Raw genomic sequence first — 23,516 nt, 5'->3', positions numbered from 1 at the left:
AAGAGGCTGGACTCACTTGGGAAAACATATTTTCTTCCGCCAGCGTAGCATTGTGGACGGTGAACACTGCATGCCTTTTGGGCTCTTTCTTGCATTCCTTATGGGAAACGGTTGCCCAATTGTTGCCTCAGGTCCCCGAGGAGGCGCATGCTGTGCTCTCCCAAGCAAGGAGAGATAGGAAGGAATCAGGAAAGTTCACCATTAGGTGTGGTCTGTATACGACTAACTCGCTGGGGAGAGCTCTTTCCTCGATGATGACCTTGCGGGGCCACGCCTGGGTGGGAACTCTAGCTTTTCTGGGGATGTCCAGGCCAACCTCATGGACCTATCCTTCAGTGGGACTAGTCTCTTCAGAGAGAAGGCAGACTCAGCACTAGATTGCTTCAAGGTCTTGTGGGTTAATGCCAGGTCCTTTGGCCTCTCAGGCGACTCTATACCCCAGTCTGCCTTTCGTGGCAATGGAAGGGGCATTCAACTGCGTCGGCCATACCCCTGCCACCGTCCTGTACAGTCTTCCCAAGTTGTGCGAGTTCATGGACGTGGTGCACTCTGACCTCGTAGGAAAGGTAGCCAGAAGTCATCCACCACAAACCCCCGGCAGCTGTAGGCTCTAAGTCCTCCTAATTTGGTTCTGCAAGACCATGGGTGTCCAGTTTGAGGGAGAATCCAACATCACCTCCTCCACTGGCAGTCCATAACATTGGTCTTGCAGATCACTCGGAGGGTTTACTCCTTTCCAATTCCCCCACCCCCCTGCCCACCACCATCTCCCCACCATCTCGAAGGCAGCTGGCGAAGGATCATCTTATCTTGCTTTGAGAGGAAGTTACAGCTCTACTGGCCAAGGGAGCTCTAGAAAGGGTTCAGATATCCGAAGTAGGTAGTGGTTGTTATTCCTTCTACTTTCAGATACCCAAATAGAACAAAGGTCTTCGTCCTATTATAGTCCCCCGAACCGTCAATCTCTTCCTCAAAGAGGAGAAATTCAAGATGCTCACGTTGGCTCAGTTCTTGTCTGCCCTAGACCAAGGAGACTGGTTGGTAGCTTTGGACTTGCAGTATGCGTATTTTCACATGCCCATCCTACTAGCCGAAAGGCGTTCCCTCCGGTTCAAGGTAGGCCACTGTGCTACTCTTTGGCCTTACCAGCGCCCCTTGGATGTTCACGAAGATGATGGCAGTGGTTGCAGCTCATATGCGCAGGTTAGGGGTTTCAGTCGTCCCCTTCCTCTGACTGGCTGTTGAAGGTGTCTTCGTCCCAAACTGTTGTTTCCCACCTCCTGACTAAGGCGGATTTTCTGCATTTACTGGGGTTCACTATAAACGTGCTGAAGTCACACCAGACTCCTTCTCAGATGCTCCCTTTCATCGTGTCTGTTCTGGACACAGTGCAGCTTCGGGCTTATCCTCCCGAGCAGTTGAGTTCAGGATATTCAGATTATCATACCGATGTTTAAGCCTCTATCCTGGATTTCAGTGGGAATCACTCTGACGCTGCTGGCCTCCTGCATCCTGTTGGTAAATAATGCCAGATTGCGTATGCAGGCTCTGCGGTGGGACCTGAATTTCCAGTTGGTGCAGCATCAGGGAAACCTCTTCGATATGATCCAGATCTCTAAAGGAACTGCAAAGAACTTGCAGTGGTGGCGTACGAACTGCAGTTAGGTTGGAGGTAGACCCCTCTCCTTTCCCCAGCCCGATCTGATGTTGGTGGCAGATGTGTCGCTCCTGGGCTGGGGCAGCCATTTGGAAAAGGTGTAGAATAGAGGCCTCTCTGGTGAAATACAGACTCCACAGCAACCTATGGATCTCCGGGTGATCCAGCTGGCATTAAATGCCTTTCTTCCTCCATTAAGTGTAGGTTTTCAGGGACCACATCACAGCCATATGGTACTGCAACAAACAGGGCGGGGTCTTGAACCCTTTGTCAAGAGGTCCTTCGTCTCTGGACATGGCTGGAATATCAGGGCATTTCCCTAGTTGTTAAACACTTGACTGGCTCCCTATAACACCAGGGCAGACGAACTCCGCTAAAGATGCCTAGCGAGTCACAAATGGCGTCTCCATCCAGAGGTGGTGCAAGGTACACTTTAGCAGTGGTTAGACCTGTTTGCCGCAGCCGGGAATGCGCAATATCAGCAGTTCTGCGAGCTAGAGGTTCCCAGGTGGCTCTTGCTCGGACACGCTTTTCGTCTCGAGTGGAGCTCAAGCCTCCTGTACGCCTTTCCGCCCAACCCACTCCTGCCCAAACTTCTCAAGAAGATCAGGAATGACCAGGACCAAGGCATTCCTGTGGCTTCATAGTGGGCTTGGAGAGTTTGGTATCTCGAGCTGTTGAGCATGAACATCGGTCCTCCGATCAGACTGCCTCTGCGGCAGGATTTTCTGTCGCCGCAGCAGTGGAGGGTTTTCCCCCTGAACCTGTCAACGCTCCGCCTTCATGCGTGGAGTGGCAACAGTTGACCACTTTTAACCTTCCGTCTGAAGTCTGCACTGTTATCTTGGCAGCCAGGAGGAGTCCCTCAACCAAAACTGTACAGTTCAGCTGTTGGGACAGGTTAGTGGCATGGTGTGCAGAGAAACCCTCTTCTAAGTCCTTCTGTTTATCCTTTCTCTTGCCCAGCAGGGCTCCACTCTGGGCACCTTAAAGGGCTATCTTTCTGCCATCTCAACCCAACCTGATTGCGGTTGCCTGATCAGCCATTCCTCTTCAGATACCCTGCTGCACATAGGTTGTTGAAAGGTTTGCAACATATTCTCACGTTCGATCTTGATTCTGCCTCAGTGGGACCTTAATCTGGTTATAACTTTTCTTATCTCCCTTAAAGCCATTACACAAGTCCTCTCCGGCTCCTCACCATCAAGGCTGCCTTCCTGTTCGTAATAACATCTGCCCAGAACTTCAGATTTTGTCATCCAAGCCTTGTACATGAACATGTACCCAGACAAGCTGGTTCTTCGCACTAGAGCCATGATACTCAAAGTACGGCCTGGGAGCTGCATCCTGAGACTGGTAAAGTGACAATCCTGCACAGGAAGAAGAGGCCACTGGACACTGACTCTCATTCCCCTATTCCACTAAAGAAGAAGGACTTTGGGACTTCTCCATCTAGACCCTTCATTCCCTTCTATCCCATTATGCCTACGACTCCTTTTGCTCCTTACTCTCCTTCTCACTATGGGGACAATGAGGGGAACACAGGGGAAGATCCTCAACCTGATTATGATTATCCACAGCATCCTGAGCCACAAAACGAACCATGGGAGGAGCCAACTGACCCTTATAACACCCATCCCATTCCTGATGTCTCCTCTTATCCAACTAAGCCTTCACCTACTGATGACACCATTGTCTTCAACCAATTAATAGACAGGGCAGCGCAGTACCACAATGTAGATATGCTTAATGACCCTGTAGAGGAAGACTTCTTATTTGACACCTTCCCTACTTCAGAAAAAAGTGTCAGAACACTTCCTATGCTAAAGGGAGTGTTAAAACACGCGCCTGACATATTTAAAGATACAGCCAGGGCACGGGTAATCAATCCTAGGATTGAGAAAAAGTATAGAGCAGACCCTACCTACGTCAGAGGGCAGTTGCCATTAGACTCACTAGTGGTGGCTAATGCACGCAAAAGGGCTTACTCTCAGACAACGGGGGAATCCCCTCTCCTGATAAGGAATCAAAGATACAAGAAGCCTCAGGTAAAAGGGTAGCAGCACAGGCCTCCAATTCATGGAGGATTGCCAATACACAAGCTCTGCTAGCTCGTTACGACAGGGCACACTATGACAAGCTTGAAAGCTTAATGCAACACCTACCTGAGCCTTTTAAAGCCCAAGCTGATGACCTCATACAGGAGGGAAAGTTCATTACAAACGCCTCTATCAAATGTGCGCTTGATGCAGCAGACACCGCAGCCAGATCGATTAACACTAGTGTTTTACTAAGGCGGCATGCATGGCTGCATATTTCGGGCTTTAAGAACGAGGTGCAGTCCACCATTCTTAATCAGCCAGTCAATCAAGACTTCCTTTTTGGCCCTGCTGTCAACACCATTTTAGATAAAATGAAGAAGGGCACAGAAACCGCAAAGTCAATGGGAGCATTGCAGTTTCAGCAACACAGAAGTTCCTTTCGACGCTCCTCATACAGGGCAGCTACACGAGGCAATACTTCCCAAACGTCATCATCATACAAAGGCAGCACACAAAGTTCCTTTACCAAAAACTCCAACAGAGGAGGTTATAGTGGAAACAATAATAAGGGAAGAGGACGTGGAGGCACTAACACCAGAGCCTCCACTGCTACAAAACAGTGACTTCATCATGCTACCTCCAGACCACCTAACACCGGTCAGAGGCAGACTCCAACAATTCCTACCAGTCTGGAACGCAAATACCACGGACAGGTGGGTGAGACAAATTATCCAGTATGGTTATTGCTTGGAACTCACTTCTACCCCTCCAGACATACCACCCAGACACCGTCCTATGTCCAAAGAACACATCACCCTGCTACAACAAGAGGTGAAATGCATGCTGAAAAGGGGGGTCATAGAGCCAGTCCCTTTCCAACATTATGGGACAGGAGTATACTCCTTATACTTCCTTATTCCCAAGAAGGACGGTTCCCTGAGACCAATATTGGACCTCAGACCCCTAAATCAATCCATATATATCGTCGGAGCACTTCCATATGATCACACTACAGCAAGTGCTCCCATTACTATAGCAAAGAGACTTCCTAGCAACATTGGACCTCAAGAACGCGTATTTTCACATACCCATCCATCCAGCTCACAGAAAATATCTCAGGTTCACAATATATGGTCAACAATACCAATTCAAGGTCTTGCCCTTCGGGGTAACCACAGCTCCAAGAGTGTTTACAAAATGCTAAGCGACAGTAGCGGCACATCTAAGGAGGCAACACATCCATCTGTTCCCATATCTGGACGATTGGCTAATACAAGCAAAATCGTACCAACAATGTGCAGAAGACATGTCGCAAACAATTCAGCTGCTACACAGCCGAGGTTTCTCAATAAACTACCCAAAATCGCATCTGCAACCGTCCCACATACAACAATATCTGGGAGCCTCTATAGATACCTCCGTGGCAAAGGCATACCCAAACTCAGCGAGGATAGCCAGCATGCAGATGCTCATTCGCAAAATCCTGCCGCAACACTCTCTGCCAGCTCGAGTCTTCATGCAGCTCAAAGGCATGATGGCCTCCTGCATATTCATTGTCCCCCCATGCCAGACTTCAGATACGTCCATTGCAGGAATGCCTAGCACGGCAATGGAACCAGGCTCAAGGACAACTAAAAGACCTAGTGTTGGTAGACAGTTGCGCTCACAACTCTCTGCAGTGGTGGAACCCACAAAACCTTTCCAAGGGGCGACTGTTCCAAGAGCCGGTTCCACAACTAGTACTAACAGCGGACGCATCACTGACAGGCTGGGGAGCCCACCTCCTTCACTACACAGTACAAGGGCTCTGGATAACCAAACAAAAGAAACTGCATATCAACCAACTAGAGTTGCTAGCGATATTCCTAGCCCTAAAAGAATTCCAGAAATGCTTGTACAGCAAGACTGTGTTGATCCGGATGGACAACATGACCGCAATGTACTATATCCAGAAACAGGGAGGAACACACTCTCCACAGCTGTCCCACTTGGCACAGAGCATATGGAAGTGGGCAATTCCAAAAGACATCTTTCTCCTAGCAGAACACTTTCCAGGGAAAGACAATCCGATAGCAGACCTGCTCAGCAGGCACAGCCAACAACTACACGAATGGGAGATTCAACCCCGAGTTCTCTAGCCATTCTTCGAAGAGTGCGGTCACCCAGAAATAGACCTGTTTGCCACAAAAGAAAACTCGAACTGCCAGTACTTTGCCGCCAGGTTCCCACATCCATTGTCACAGGGCAATGCGATATGGATGAACTGGTCAGGCAGATTTGGGTACGCTTTTCCCCCAGCACTGCTGATTCCGCTGGTGGCACGCAAACTGCGGCAACAGTTACTCACGCTAATCCTAGTTGCTCCCACATGGACGAGACAACCATGGTACACAACGTTCCTTGAGCTTTCAGTAGTTCCTCATCATAGGCTGTGTCTCGCACCCCATCTTCTAACTCAGAACCATGGAGAAATCAGGCACCCAGATCCCAATCAGATGAACCTAGCGATCTGGCTCCTGAAGTCTTAGAGTTCGGATACCTTAACTTGCCTCCTGATTGCATGAACATTATCAAGGAGGCAAGACTGCCAACTACTAGAGCATGCTATGCAGCTAAATTGAAAAGATTTGTTATTTACTGCAACAATAACCAAATCAACCCATTAGATGCTTCCATACAAAACATTATATGTTACCTGCTGCATCTTCAAAGATGCAACCTAGCATACTCTTCAAAAAGACTACATCTAGCTGCTATAGCAGCATACCTTCAAAACAGGCAACACCTTTCACTGTTTAGAGTACCAGCAATCAAGGCTTTTATGGAGGGTCTTAAAAGGGTGATCCCTCTAAGACACCCTCCTTCCCCAGTCTGGAATCTAAATATAGTACTTACCAGACTTATGTGACCTCCTTTCGAACCTCTACACTCATGCGAACTGCAATTCTTAACGTGGAAGGTGGCTTTCTTGATTGCCATTACTTCACTCAGGCGAGTTAGCGAATTACAAGCACTAACGATTCAAGAACCTTTCATGCAAGTAAATGCTAACAGGGCAGTTCTTAGAACAAACCCTAAGTTTATGCCAAAAGTCGTATCAAATTTCCAATCTATAGAACTGCCAGTGTTCTTTCAAAATCCACAGTCATTAGCCGAAAGAGCCCTACACACACTAGATGTAAAGAGAGCTCTGCTTTACTATGTGGACAGAACGAAATCATTTAGAAAGACAAAGCAATTATTTGTTGCTTTTTCACCACAACATAAAGGGAATCCAATATCAAAGTCAGGAGTAGCCATATGGATAGTTAAATGCATTCAGATATGCAATCAAAAAGCCAAACGCACTTTAACCGTCCCCCCAAGAGCACACTCTACAAGAAAAATGGGGGCATCCATGGCTTTCCTAGGGAATATACCTCTTGAAGACATATGTAGGGCAGCCACATGGACTACCATACACACTTTCACAAAACACTTCTGTGTAGACGTGCAAGCAAAGCAGCAAGCTGCTGTAGGCCAAGCTGTCCTAAAAACTCTTTTTCAAACTGCTGCAGCTGGCACAGGTAACCACCGCTAGAGGAGATACTGCTATACAGTCTATGCACAGATATGAATTCAGCAGCCCACATGCCTCGAACGGAATATGCTACATACCAGTATGCATCTGTTCTTGGCATGTAGGGCTGCTGACATTCATATCGCCGGCCCTCCTCCCCGGTGCCTGTCGCAGCTGCAGCGTTATCTTTTGCATGGCCATCTCTTACTTTACTATCTCCATATCTGCCACAATGGCGAAAAACAATCTGAGGATGGAGAAGATGCCCATGCGCACTGTAGTCCAGGGGAGGAGTCACCTATCTCCTGATACTTCGAAGACTCTTCTAGGACAACAAAGTGCAATCATCCGGACCCAACACAAGGCGGCGATCTATGCACAGATATGAATTTCGGCAGCCCTACATGCCAAGAACAGATGCATACTGGTAAGTACCATATTCCTTATCTGGCCTGGAAGTCTAATCCAAGGGGAACTATTTAACTACTGATCCACCACTAAGTGACACTAAGATTCAAACCGGTCTGCAGAGGTGTGACTGAGTTTACTCGTTCTTGACTGTTTTACTTAACTGAAAAGGTATGTGCTGCCTAACTTTAATCGAAATAGCAGAGAGTCTGAGGGAGTGGGAGCAGTGAGACAAACGGAGAGTGTCCAAACACTTTCTCAGCTTGGAGCTCTAGGAATGTAGGCAGTAGAGTATGCTAAGACCTATGTAGAGCTTTTCTCTTCTGGGCTCTTTTGTGCCATTCTACCTCTTCTCTTGGCCACTTAGGTTTATGACCATCTGCCCCTACCTCACCACCACCGCTCAGTGTATGTGTGGCAGAGTGGTAGACTGCCTTAGGTATGGGTTTAGTAAGCTAGACAAAGGATGGGTCTGCATAGCATGTAGCAGTGAGCAAAGGAGTATATGTGTCTAGTGTGTGCGTGTTTTGATTGGTGTAGACTGATCGTTCCAGGCTGCTGCAGCTGGAAGACTTAAAAGTCAGCCCCCTAACCTGGGATTCCGTACTTGAGGAACTGTAAGATGATCAGTCTTGGGTGATATAAGGCACCTTAAAGATGAATTATACTTAAAAAGAGCTCAAATGAAAAGTGGCTTTCCGTTATAGAGCAAAACACACAAGATGATGGACGGAATGTTGCACAATGGCAAAACATTGACCCCAATTCACAGATCTGGGTTTAATCCATTGTTATTTTGCTCACCAAGCCACCCCAGTTCAGACATGGCCAAATGCAAATCAGTCTTGACCCTGTTCCTTATGGGAACAGTCCAGCCCGAACTGCCAAGCCATATCTTTCCTGGACCAGAATCAAGCATCTTAGGACAGGTTTCTGGCTATCAGCCGTCTTCAGCCAGGATAGCTTGACTCCAGTGGCCTAGTGAGCACAGGACCCACGTCTGGGCATACCCTTCCCACATAGGGTGAACAGCAAAACACACAAGATGATGGACGGAATGTTGCACAATGGCAAAACATTCACCCCCAGTCACAGATCTGGGTTTAATCCATCGTTATTTTGCTCACCAAGCCACCCCAGTTCAGACCTATTATAGAGGGCACGGTGTGTTGTGCTCAGTGTTTCAAAAAGAACCTACATTTTGACCAGAAACCATTAAAGGGATCTCAGTTGAGATGTAATATGAGATATTTTACTTTGTATGAAAACAAGGTGAGACACCATGTTTGATATTAACAGAAGAAAGATAAGCTAAAATGACATCCATAAAAAAAGAGAATATTCCAATCTGGACTTAAAAAAAGCTTGTACCACTTATTTCCTAGAAGAAGCGAGCATAGGAAGATCATTTCTTAGTCTTCAAGAAAAGATAACCTGAAGCAGTGAATCTACATTCTCCTGGAAGCTATAAGAGTATCCAGCTTCCCACATTCATATCAGTAGTTGTCGAAGTCAGCATTTACTGCATCATTGTTGAAACTAACAACTTTGTTTTCCGTGACGTGGGAGCTGTACAATGGCTACTTTCAGGGGCATTGTGGAAAATGACAATGTGTATTCAGCAGAGCATAGTAGAAAATGATGAATGTGTGCGTTACTGGTGCAATGCTAAAACCTGCTCTGTGTGTGTTTATGGCCCTTTCGTGGCAGCCCACGATTGGTCCTTACTGAACCAATCCAGGCAAACGCGCTGTGTGATTTTGCTGGAGCACTGTTGCAAATATGCCACATGTACTTGCTTTGTACAGTGAAAACTGGTTGAAATGTGTCTTCTCTAGTTATTTACCAGATTGGAAGTCTTGTTTACTCAGCATTGTAGAAATTCCTCATGTTAGGGCCAGTGTGTGCTATGTGTTCGTACTGAAGTAGCTTTATGCACTTTTAAAATTAAGAGTATGTGCTCACATTGGATACAATACTGTGCAGTTTATATGAGCGTTCTATACTGGCACCAGAGTTATTTTGTGCTGATGGAGGTTCCAATTGGACGTTGTGCTTTGGAATAATGATGAGGGTCTCGGAAGGGTAGAAACACTGAAGGACTGGCACTGATAGGGCCTGTTCTGTTTCTTTGTTGCCATATAGTCTGTGGTTGAAACCTAAAATGCTAACAAGAAATCGTTTATTTTTTAATAACTTCTTGAGGTTTACTGTTAGAACGTCTTGTGATCATGCAACAGTCCAGGAGTTCACCGCAGTTTACTTTGTGGGTACAGCTGTTTATCTCTATGTCCCAGGTCCACCAATACCATTGAACTGAAATTGGGTAACTGAGTTGCTACTTTTGGATACTTGGTTCTTAATGGTAGCTAAGTTGAACAGTAAACAGATACAGTAGGATGTGATGGGGTTAGAAAGTATGGACAGTTTGAGGGTCCCCTACTAATCATAGCACGGCTTTGGTGAAGAACAAAAACAGTAAATAGATGGATGCATTTGTACCACAGTAGAAGCAATCCCCTTAGAAATGAAAAACTGGTGTTTGGGGAGAAATCGTACTTAAATTAGTTTCAAGGAGGAGGTGTCTTCCCCAACTTACAGGTACAAACTAGATGGTAGTACATGCAGGAAAAGCAGCCAGCTTGTGAAGTGAGATCGAGAGGAAATCTGAAAGGTGAATCTTGATGGTGGATGATGGTAAGGGGCTGAGAAATGTTTCAAGTTACAGGGATTAAAAAAATTAGACTTGTTGAGCCTGTCTACACTAAGCACCATCTGGGTTACTAGGGTAATGTGGGAAAGTGTCCTTTTTGACATGATCACCCCCACTTTTTGCCCAGTAAATTATGTGGGTAAATTATGTGATTTTGGCTGGAAGTGCACGGGGGTCCCGCTAACCAGGACCCCGGTGCCAGATCTCTTTCCCAAAAATTGTACAATTGTTTTCCCAATTGGAAATACCTTTAGCACTCTCTAGAAGCCCCTAGTAAATGGTTCCCCTGGTGCCTGAGGTGCTAAAGAGGGTCCCCAAGGGCTGCATCACGAACTGTGCCACCCTAAGGGACCCCTTACCAAACTCATGCAAGACTGCAGTTGCAGGCTGCATGTTTTGCTGCAGATAAAAGTGAAAACACGACATGACTCACATCCCTGTGTACCCTAACACTTCATGTAATATTTGTAAGCAGCCCTTACAGCCCTAAGGCAAGGTTCTTTATATTACATGTGAGGTCATATCTGCATGAGCAGATATGTTCCTGTGCTGGTCAGTTCCATTACTGCCAGTGCAAGTGAACAGGGAAGCCATTTTAAAACATGTGCTGGACACTGGTGAAAAGGAGTTCCACAGCAACATAAAGGCTTAACTGAAAATAGGGATGTTTGGTATCCAAACATTGCATATTCATAAACCCACCCTGATTCCAGTTGTGAATTTATTAATATATGCACCCAGAGGGCACCTTAGAGGTGACCCTTGAAAATCAACCAGCCTCTGGTGTGATGGCTGACTGGTCTCTGCCAGCTTGCCACTTGAGACAGTTTTTTGACCTCCCAGGGTGAGGGCTTTTGCACTCAATAGGTCAGGAAAAAAGCCTGCACCGGAAAAGGGTGTTCACAACCCCTCTCTCAGGATGAACTGCTGATTAGCATTCCAAGGCAGGGGTTCTTCAAAGAAGCCACTGCCTTGAAATGCCATTCTGGCTCCCCTCAAAGGAGGAAGCAACCCCCCTTTGTCCAGAGCCTTTTGGCAGTCGGGTAAGTGTGCCCACCCCCAGGCTAGTATCACACCTAAGATGGGCTAACTGTAGTGGACATGACTTTTCAGAGTTGGCCATCTTTGTGATGGCAAATGTAGGCATTCTGGGACAGGGTATTCCCACTTCCCACAGGAAGTGGTCCTATAGTGGGTGTAGTGACCCCAAGGGTTTGTACCCCTGGCACAAGAAAATCAGATCCTGCACACCTCAAAGAAGAGTCGCAAAGAGTAAGAACTGAAGATCCTGCAGCTGACTTGGTGCCAACCCTGCTAGCCTTCTGACTTAGACAATTGTGCCAAAAGCTGACTTGTCCTGCAGCAGCTGAGTCTCCAAAGTCTGGGAGACCTGCCAGCACTTCACCCAGGAACTAAGACCTCCCGGAACTTTCCCCCACATCCTGTAGTCCCCTAAAGATGGACCTCGAGGACTCTGGAAACGCCATAACTTGACATCGCCACGCACCACTGCACCCTCCTCCCCGCCAGTGTTGAAGTGAGCCAACGGTGTCGGCATGGTCCCCAACTCCAGGGACTGAGTTCTCTGTGGACTGATGTGAGAAAGTGCCATATTTCTTGCATGGTATGCCCCCACTTTTTGCTGAATTGCTGATGTACTTTGACTGAGTGTGCCCTGGGCTCCTGCCAATCAAGTTCCCAGGGCCTGTGTCCTTCCCTAAAACTGTATTGAAACCTAAACCTAATTGGCATCTCTGGCCACAGGTAAGCCCCTAGTAAATAGTACCCTAGGTACCCAGGACCCTGTGACCAGAGAAGGCCCCAAAGGACTGCAGCACTTATTGTGCCACCCTTAGAGGGCCTGTACCTTGGTGCACACACACACTGCCTTTGCGGGCTGAGTGTCTTGTTGCAGAACTAAAACAGTCGATATGGCACACATCCCTGTGTGCCATGCCCACAAACACACTGCCCTGGCATACCTCAGTCACCCTTCCAGCTGGGTGCACTATGCCAGTGGTGTGGGCACAGGTGCATGAGCCCTGTGCCCCTACAGTACCCAGGGCCATTCCTGGGCACTGTAAGTGCAGTGAGGCCTTTAAGAGTATATAGTGCTGGGAGGTTGTCATTACGAACTCCACAGCACCATAATGGCTACACTGCAGACTGAGAAGTTTGGTATCAAACTTCTCAGCACATTAAACCCACACTGATGCCAGTGTGAGCTTTAATTTAGAATGCACGACAGAGGGCATCTTGGAGATGCTCCATGAAACCTAACCAACCCCCAGTGTCCTGACTGCGTGGCTACCGAGGCTGCCACCACCAGACATGTTTCTAGACCCCTGGGTCGAGAGCTTGTCGCACTTGGGGGCCTGAAACCATGCACATCCTGGGATGAGGTGCCATGCCTCCTCCCCCAGGATGGGCAGGGGAAGCTTCAAAGGCAGGCTGCCTTTTGTGAGCTTCTCCAGGCCAATTTCTGTACTCAGCAACTGGCCCCCACCGGTTCTGACCCCCACTCTGGCGGGAAGACAGGTGGGAAACCCTAAGTGAGGAAAGGGGATGTGCCAGCCTCTGCCAACCCCACCCCTCAAGTGGGAGAGGCGAGGTGAAGCATAACTCCGGGTTCCTGCCATCTTGAGGATGGGGAGCCCTACCCAATCAGAGACAAGCTCCTGCCCCGCTCCCACAGGAGAGGAGCAGGATAGGGGTGTACTTAGGGGCACCCTGAACCTTCCTTCCTCGGATCCAGATTTTGAAACAAGAAGATCTGCTGTGCAGCTGCTAAAAAGAGGACGACACCAACTGACTTGGCCCCAGCCCTACCGGCCTGTTGATCCTTCAACCTGCTCCTGCTAAATCCCGGAGTCTCCTGTGGTCAGCAAAAATCTCGAAAACCAGAGAGGGCCTGACTGCCATGCTCATCTAAAGAACTGGACTCCCACTAGCAGTGGTTCTGCTTAACCAGCAACAACCCCTGGTGCCGGCCAGGAACCGCAAATCCAGCACACTCTGCACCCGCCGAGCCCAGCCTTTGCCTGAGTGAACAAAGACCATGATGACGTCCCCCCCGGCTATTGTGACCACGAATCCAGCACCCAAGGACCCTCCTCGACGCTCCCGACAACGCCTGCAGCCTCGCAACCAGGGACCCCTCCAACCGCTAACAGTTGAGGGTAAGATTTTCCGACACCAAAAGACATCCCTGCACCCAGCTCCCCATGGCCCCCTGTGCCCAACTCCTGGGTGGCTACCTAATCTACAGCTTTCCAACTTACCTCTCGACGTGGTGGTCGCACCTGAAGAATCTATGTCCCAGAGTTTGCAGCCTTTGTTCGTCTTGCAGCTTACACATTGAAATACATTGGTCGCCGACGGCCCAAAAGCACCCTGCACCCAGCCGCCCGAAGTGCCACTGGAAGTGCAGCATCTATCCTATCCTACTTCCCCACTTGCCCTGTGTAAGTGACCAGGAGCTCCGCTCCCACAGCCGCATGGCCTGCCTGCTAGCAGCCACCAACAAAGGCACCCTACCCGCCATTGGCTAACATTGGGCCTACTCACTCTGCACCCGGCTGCCCCTGCACCGCTGAGGGTGTAACGACTGTACCTACCTGACCCTGGGAGACTCCTGAGTCTACCCCCAGAACCTTAACTCTGCCAGCTAAGTACTTACCCAAAGACCGATAACTTGATTTTCTCCATAGGGTAACATTGGCTGGGTTTCACTCAGAATTTCTTCTAAGTGTTGAGTTTTGCAACTTTGAAATATTTCTTAAAAATCGTCCATTCAACGAAAATGAAATTATTCACCTGTTATAATGAGAGATCACAGTGCTGGATCTTGGTGCCCAGCACTGACCCTAAAAAGTAATTACAACTGTGACTTACCGTTAACTCGATTTTCCTCCATAGGAATACATTGCTTGGTTTTCACCAAATTTCTTCTAAGTGTCGCTTTTCAAAACATACAAATATTCCTTAACACCTTAACTGCGCCGAACGTTCTGTGCTAGTGCGGAACGTTCTATTGCGCGTGCGTGCGCAGCACTCCACAAGTAGTGCACGCGACAGCCGTTGGTCGTCGCCAGCAGCCATGAGATTAAAAATCGCCTGTGTAACCAAAACGATTTCTTTCAACTGTTTACAGGAAATGCACCAGGGCTGAATCCAGGATCCAGCCCTGAGTAAGAAACACATTCGTAAAGTGATTTTATTGCATTTACTTAAAACTTCCCATTGAGCTCAATGTTATTTTGTGTTTAACTTGTGTCGCATATTGCAACAACTGGATCGATTGCATTTAAGTCTATTGCTATTTGATAATATTCAATTGCAATATCGCATTTTGAGAAAGTATTTGATATCTATTTGTGGTTCTAAAATAAACTATATATTTTTATATACAAAACAATTGGCCTAGAGTTCAGTTCTTGAGTGTATGTGACCATTTGCTGACTGAGTGTGTACAACAAATGCTTTACACTGTCCTCTGATACTGCCTTACTGCTCGACCAAGCTACCACTTTTGAGAGTAAGGTTATATCTAACTTTAACCTCTGCCATACCTCTGGGGACTGTGGACTCTGTGCACACTGAACCTTACTTTGGTGCAGTATATACAGAGCCACTTTCTTACAACTGATGCCTCGTGTACTCCCCGACATCGCCGGCATCCTCTGAGTGCAGCCCACCTCAAATGTGAGTGATTTCGGATGAAGAAACCAGACACTCTAAAGATCCTCTACACCCGGACAACCAAAGGTGTCCCCACATCCCTATATAGAAGAAATAAAGGTTGTGTGGGAGTTTTTCTAGTGTTTTATTCTTTTTCCCTTTGGACCTAAAAGTATTCCTAGGGGTACCTTTTCCTTGATAGTGTCTCCACGTCCCCCAACATCGCAAGACCCAAAGCCACTCTGTTTCTCCAGACTGACCTCTCGGTCCCTCCCTGCAGCCTCTTTGTGACCAAACTGATCCCCATTAGATTACATTGGGCACCCAATGCTGTTTGCACCCCTGCTCCCGGCCGACCTAGTGCTGCTGGTTGTGTCTTGCTGGTGCTGCCTTGGATTTTTCCCATTACTCACCTTAACTCCTGGAGATTGGTCCCATAAGTCGCTGCAAGGAACTGGTAAACCGCATATGTTTTTCCTCTCATAGGTTAATATTGCAGACTTCAAAAATTGCACTTTTGACTTTTTAAATAAAAAAATGTTCGAGGCATATGAGCTGTATATCGTACACTTGTGCATGGATCGCCATCTGGTGTTGGGCTCGGATGTTTGCACTTTGTTTTTGTTTTGGAAGAAGTCTTTGTAGTCACAAGGTAGGTGACTCCTCCTTAGGACAATAGTGCGCATGGGCATCAACTCCATCTCCAGGTTATTTTTTTCCGCTATCTGGGTCGGATGTGTATTGCTGCGGTTCGGTATAGTCTTCGAATCTTTTCGACGCGTGACCATTACCCCTCAACAGTATTATTTCGGTCATGGCTTTCCCCTTCGCCGCTCATCGTTGAAATCAAACAACTTTGATCGGGAGCTTCGCGGGCTGCAAGACCTACTCGTGCCGACCACGCCAGCAGTCGATGGAACGGACTCAATTTAAAAAATACCCTGGGTGTGGTGCTAAATTTCCACACACAGATCTACACAAGGTCTGTAATCTGTGCCTACCCCCGGAGCACGAAGAAAGTAGCTGCGAGGCCTGTCTATCATTGCGATTGAAGACAATGATTCGTGTCCGTCGGGCTCGATGTCACAAGATGAGACGCAGCACTAGCCCGGTGCGAACCTCTTCGGAGAAGAGTGTGAGTCCCATCAGCACAGCGCCGAACAAGAGGGAGAAATCTCCATGTCTGAAGCAGACGACATTGACATGGAGGAAGACTCGTACATCACTCCAGGTCAACGACCTGTGATTAACAAGCCCCAGGTCACCGAAAAACCCACAAGGGCTCTGGTATTACCTTCGGCCTCTGGTCTAGGGAAACACCAAAAACATGCTTCAGATGCCCCGCACACCGGCCCAGCTATGAAACCGAAAGACAAAGCCTCCGGCTCGGGATCGAGTTGTCCCCGCGGTACCGAAACACCATCTCCGACACCGAAAACCAAACCCAAGCATGGGCCCTATGCTTCGTTACCGGCACCAAAGTCATCTTCGGCACCGAAAGACTCCAACCCGAAATCTCACCAAAAATTTCGGATCCAGCAAAAACTAAACCCAAATCTTCAGAGCCGAAGCCAGAAGATAAGCCTTCGGATCCAAAACCTAAAGACAAACCTTTGGAACCGAAAGTAACAAAAGACAAGCCTTTACACAAACCTTCGGAGCATAAACATGCACCAAAGGATACGGAACTGAAAAAAAACTACTTCTCTTAAGGCTTCAGCGACTATCCATAAAATACCCTCTGAAAGAACTAAAGAAAAGGACATACCACCTAAAGAACTTCCTTTACAAAAGCCAATGGATCCCAATCAGAAGAAACTGCATATTGATCCAGCAACTGGACATCTTGTAGCAACCCTTCCTAAGAAACGTAAACAGGGCATTTCAGAGGAATACCATATACCTCTCAAAAAGAAGTAGGACGTGGGTACTAACCCCTCTCCCCCTTACAAACCTCCCTCACCTCCACCTATTAATCCCAACGTACTAATATCTCCATATAAGTCACCACCACCTCTTTTGTCCCCTGAACCACAGAAGGATAAAGACACCTTTGGGGATGGGGACAGGGATGGGGATAATGACCATCACACCATACCACAGGACCCAGATCCATGGGAACATTATGATAAAGAACCAGATAATATAAATGATCTGGACCTATATCCCTCCAGACCATCACCATCTGATGATATTAGATTCGCACAATTTATCCATAGGGCTGCTCTGTATCATGGAGTGGAATTACACACTGGCCCACTAGAAGAGGAGTTACTCATGGAAACATTCGCTCTGTCCCACAAATCTACTAATACATTGCCAATGCTAAAAGGCATGCTAAAGTGCACTAATGAAGTATTCAAGGACCCAGTTAGAGCAAGAATACTTACCCCAAGAGTTGATAAAAAATATAAAGCTGCTCCTTCTGACCCAGTTTATATTAAAGGTCCAGTGAGCCAATTCACAAGCCACAGGCGATACTGCTCCTCCTGATAAGGAGTCAAAGCTTGTAGACGCTTCAGGCAAACTAATCACAGGCCGCTAACAGTTGGCGTATTGCCAATTCGCAAGCCCTGCTAGCACACTATGACAGAGCGCACTGTGACTAACTAGAAAAGCTAATGCAGCATTTACCAGATCAATACAAGGGTAAAGCCAAAGACCTTATTCAAGAGGGTAAATTATTTACAAACCCCTTTATAAAATGTGCACTAGATGCCACTGACGCAGCATCCCGTGGCATTAACACCAGCATCTTGCTACGCCGCCATGCTTAGCTTCGAATCTCCGGATTTAAGCAAGAGGTACAGTCAGCTATACTAAACCAGCCTTTTGACCAATACCTCTTTTTGGACCAAATGTAGATTTTTCATTAGAAAAAATGAAGAAAGATACAGAAACTGCCGAATCTATGGGAGCCATACAACTACCCTCTAACAGGGGCTCCTTTTGTCGCTCCTATTAGAGTGGTGGCTCCAAAACAATGTCATCAGAGAATACCTCCTCTACTTACAAAAACCAAAATCAACCTTCCTCCACCCGAGGATACTATTGAGGAGGATATAGAGGAAACCACAATAGGTAAAGAGGCCAAAATAATTCCACCCGCACTTCTCCTGCAACCAAACAGTGACTTCCCCTCGCTACCCCTGACCATTCCACTCCTGTCGGGGGGCGCCTATCACAGTTCCTACCTGTGTGGAATTCCATTACAACAAATAAGTGGGTATGAAGGATTATCCAGTATGGTTATTGCCTGGAACTCACTGTGGTCCTCCACTAAACATTCCTCCCAGAGAACGCCCAATATCTGCAGAACATCTCACTCTTCTCAAACAAGAGGTTCTCTCCCTGTTACAAAAACATGCAATAGAACCAGTCCCTTTGTCTCATCACGGCACAGGAGTGTATGCACTGTACTTTCTAATAGTAAAAAAGGACGACTCTCTCAGACCAATACTAGACCTCAGGCCATTAAATCTATGCATTCAGTCAGACCACTTCCACATGGTCACTCTCCAACAGGTACTCCCACTACTTCAACAGGCAACTTTCTGTCCACTCTGGATTTAAAGGACGCCTACTTTCATATTCCCATTCACCCCGCTCACCGGAAATACCTCAGGTTTGTGATAGTCAGCCAACGCTACCAATTCAAAGTCCTCCCATTCGGGGTGATCACAGCATCCAGAGTCTTCACCAAGTGCCTCGCAGTAGTGGCAGCTCACTTCCGAAGACAACATATTCACGTGTTCCCTTACCTGGATGACTGGCTCATAAAAGCCAAGTCACACAGCAACACACATACAAAACAATCCAGTTGCTTCACAATTTGGGATTCACAGTAAACGTCTCCAAATCCCATCTCCAACCGTCCACAGCACAACAATATCTAGGAGCTACAATAAACACTTCAAAACTCTAGCATATCCCAACCCAGTCAGAATAAGCACCAGGCAAGCCCTCGTATCAACATTTTAGCCTCAACACTCATTATCAGCTCGAGTGTTCACCCCTTCCATGCTCATGACGAGCTCAGCTCGTCATGCAGTACACTGGTCGTGTGCTCATGACGAGCGGAGCTCGTCATGAACAATGGGATTCATAGATCATCAGCGTGGAGGAGGAATTGCTGTAGCTCTGATAGTGTTAATGCAGTTAATCGGGATGATGGCCTCTTGCATTCTCATCGTCCCTTACACAAGACTCCAGCTGTATCCCTTACAGGAATGTTTGGCACGTCAGTGGAACCAGGCTCAAGGTCAGCTAACAGATCTGGTGTTGCTGGACAGCCGCACACATCGCTCTCTGCAGTGGTGGAACACTCAAAACCTTGCCAAAGGGCGGCCATTCCTCGACCCGGTTCCACAGATAGTGCTCACAACAGACTCATCGCTCACCTGCTGGGGAGCTTATCTTCAAAATCATACCATTCAGGGCAAGTAGACCTCTCAACAAAAACAACTCCACATAAATTATCTGGAATTGCTGGTGATCTTCCTAGCGTTAAAATCTTTTCAACTCCACTTCGTAGGCAACGCTGTCCTGGTCCATACAGACAACATGATGGCAATGTATTAAATACAAAAACAAGGGGGGACACACTCTGCAGCTTTCACACCTAGCTCAAAGAATATGGAGATGGGCCATTCTGCAAAACATATACCTACTTGCAGAATACCTCCCAGGAGTACACATTCTGATTACAGATCTGCTCAGTCGTCAAAGTGAGCAGACCCACGAATGGGAACTTCATCCTCATGTTCTGCTTCCATTCTTACAAATGTGGAGCCACCCAGAAATGGACCTGTTCGCCACAAACCAAAACGCAAAATGCCCAAGCTTCGCATCCAGGTATCCACATCCATTGTCCAAAGGCCATGCACTATGGATGAACTGGTCAGGCAAATTTGCTTACGCTTTCCGCCTCTCCCGCTCATTCCACTAGTGGTTTGGAAGCTCAAACAGCATTCCCTCACAATGATCCTGGTTGCATCAACATGGACCCAGCAGCCATGGTTCACAACCCTGTTGGAACTATCAGTAGTTATTCATCAAAAGCTACGTCTCTCACCCAAGCTTCTCACTCAGAACCATGGAGAGATAAGGCATCCAGATCCAAGTTAACTCAACCTTGCGATCTGGCACCTGAAAGTTTGGCTACCTCAATCTCCCGCCACACTGCATGAACATCATTAAAGAGGCTAGACGTCCTACCACTAGAGCTTGCTATGCAGCAAAGTGGGAAAGATTTGTAATTTACTGTACAAATAAGAATATCAACACACTAGATGCTTCCATTCAAAACACATCTGCTACCTTTTGCATTTACAGCAATGTAACTTAGCGTATACATCCATTAGACTACATCTCGCTGCAATAGCAGCTTATCTCCAAAACAGACAACACTTGTCTTTGTTTAGGGTACCAGCTATCAAAGCATTTATGGAAGGACTTAAAAGGATAATTCCACCTAGATTTCCACCCTTTCCAGTACGGAACTTAAATGTCGTCCTTACCAGACTCATGGGTCCCCCATTTGAACCTCTGCATAAATGTGAATTACAATTTCTCACCTAGAAAGTAGCTTTCCTGGTTGCAATCACCTCTCTCAGAAGAGTCAGTGAACTCCAGGCATTAACCATTCAAGAACCATTTCTGCAAATTCATCATAACAAAGTGGTTCTTAGGACTAACCCAACATTTCTACCTAAAGTCATGTCGCCTTTCTACCTTAACCAGTCTGTAGAACTCCTAGTGTTTTTCCCTCTACCAGACTCCGTAGCAGAACGAGCTCTTCACATGCCATACGTAAAAAGAGCGATACTTTACCACATAGAAAGAATAAAATCCTTTAGAAAGACTAAACAACTTTTTGTGACTTTCTCCCCACCTCATAAAGGCAATCCGATCTCAAAAACAGGGATTGCAAGGTGGATTGTTAAATGCATCCAAATATGCTATGCTAAAGCCAAAATTCACCTTAACCATTCCCTCTAGAGCTCACTCTACACGTAAACTAGGGGCGTCTATGGCATACTTGGGGAACATTCTCCTAGATGACATCTGCAAAGCAACAACTTCGTCTACACCACACACGTTCACAAAGCACTATTGTGTAGATGTGCAAGCAAAACAACAAGCTAGTGTGGGCCAGGCTGTATTAACCACATCGCTGCTGTGCATTTTCCCCTCCTGTGCTGGAAAGTGTCATTTTGCTTCATTTATGACGAGCTCAGCTCGTCATCAGCACAGCTCCACTGTGCCTCATGACGAGCTGAGCTCGTCATGAGCATGGAAGGGGTTAAGAACACTTTTTCAAACCACTGCAACAGATACAGGTTGCCACCGCTGAGGAGGTAACTGCTGTATAGTCTATGCACAAGTATACCATCTACAGCTCATATGCCTCGAACGGAAAATGCTACTTACCAATATGCATCTGTTCTTGGCATGTAGAGCTGTAGATTCGTATACGCCCACCCGCCTCCCCGGATACCTCGATCTGCTCCAGTACTATCTTACTTAGATACATTATGCATGGACATTCTTTTTGATTTCTTACTAACTTCATCATAACCCTCCATGGCAAAACAATCTGGAGAGGGAGTCGATGCCCATGCGCACTATCGTCCTAAGGAGGAGTCGCCTACCTCGTGACTACAAAGTCCAAGACAAAAACAAAGTGCAAACATCCGAGCCCAACACCAGGTGGCGATCTATGCACAAGTATACAAATCTACAGCTCTACATGCCAAGAACAGATGCATACTGGTAAGTAGCATTTTCCTTCTCGTGCAAAACGTACTTACCTGATCATATTGATTCTGGTTCCTAAATATATAGATATAAAGATGCATGTTATTTTTATAAATTGGTTTGGATCTCCTTATTGAGTCATGTGTATCATTTATCGGCTATTGTTAGTATTTGTGGATTTCTAACACTCTTCTCTGATAAGCCTCAGGCTGCTCGACCACACTACCCCCTAGAAGAGCATCTTGGGATTTCTAGAGCTAGCCCCTGTGCACTCATAAGGGAACCCCACTCGTATTGATATGCGCTATAAAGAGCCAGCTTCCTACAGGTAGTGAAGAATTTCAGTTAATTCCAAACGAAAATGTGGACTTCATGATTTTCAAGGTCTCTATAGTTAAAAAGAAAAAAAAAAGGATTATTAAGAGTCCTACAGGGCAATATTTCCATGTTCTGCAGAAGACTTTTGTCCCTTTGGCTGCTGGTAGGGCTATGCATGGTCTGTATAGGCTGAGAGCAGCTTACTGATTCTTTCTTGTTCAGGTGCACGTGGTCTTGAAGCTGTGGAAGAATGGGTTTAGCCTGGACAGCGGGGAACTGCGGAGCTATCAAGACCCCGCCAACGCACAGTTCTTGGAGTCCATCCGCAGAGGGTATGAATCACCTAAGGATTGTTCTTTGGGCAGCTAGTTTTGTGTGTCCGATAACAGGGGATGGGGCGAGGGAGTAAAATTTAGTGTAGCTTGTACCCTTTAAATACCATGCGAGTATCTATGGTGATGGTGGGACTGTTGATGATGTCTGACAGAAGCAGCCTTGGCAGCTTATGTTCAAATGCACTAAGTTGATTATATGTGATTTTGAAAAATTGGACTTTGAATTGCTCTCCTTATTTATCATTGTGGACAAAACTCCTTTTGTTCTTGGTACACTTTTACGTAATGCCCCTTTTGGTAAAAATGTATAATTTTCTTTGTCTTTAGGGGAGAGGTCCCCATTTTCTTTGGTTACACTGACTCCGCTGTCACACGTTCGCATTCACTAAACTGTTTCACCCTATTTCCCACCAGCCCAATCCCTCTTGTTTTTCTTGTTTGCACTTTGTCCTGTCTGTCGACGCCTTCCAATTACCCCAACTCTATAACCTTTTTCTCACTTCAATCCCAATAACCTTTCTTTATTTTTATGCATGCTAGTTGGGCGATACCCATTCTAATCTCCACGTCACTGTTGGAGCCTAACCTCTTGGGTTCTCTGCATACTCTTCTTTATGCAATTGTTTTTGAGTAAGGGTGTTCGGTTTTATGGATTTGTAGCTCCTTGTCTCATCTTTGGATACTTTCCAGTGCTGTTATGACTTGGATCTGTTCTGAATTATTACAATGCAGGGTGCATTCTCCTTATTCACCCAATAAGTAATGAAACACTGCAATAATATATCTTGAATAACTGAGGGTACAGTAGTATGGACAGCCAGGTCCAAAAAGCAAACTGCAGCCCAATTGTACATCTATCCATGCAGGTTTTATGTGGAAATATTTACTTCAGAAACATCATGCTGCCAAAATATTGAACCTGGAGTAAAGAATAGTAGATCTTCACATATTCATCACCTTCTCGATATTACGTCCTCGATATTTGGAACACAATATTATAGTAGCAGCGATATTCATTTGTCAGTATTAAGGTGGAGTACCCGAA

General features: G+C 46.7%; 1 protein-coding gene across 1 annotated transcript in view; it reads left to right on the top strand.

The window, feature by feature from the left end:
- Positions 1-23,516, top strand: part of NSFL1C (NSFL1 cofactor) — a 138,697-nt gene that overhangs the window by 80,332 nt on the left and 34,849 nt on the right. The window contains exon 6 of the mRNA XM_086932738.1: positions 22,359-22,468. Within this exon, the coding sequence (XP_086788864.1) occupies positions 22,359-22,468 (110 nt within the window). The remainder of the gene's footprint in view (positions 1-22,358; positions 22,469-23,516) is intronic.

Source organism: Lissotriton vulgaris, chromosome 7 (genome assembly GCF_964263255.1).
Source record: "Lissotriton vulgaris chromosome 7, aLisVul1.2, whole genome shotgun sequence".
Lineage (NCBI taxonomy): Eukaryota > Metazoa > Chordata > Amphibia > Caudata > Salamandridae > Lissotriton > Lissotriton vulgaris.
This window is presented reverse-complemented; position numbering and strand designations above follow the sequence as displayed.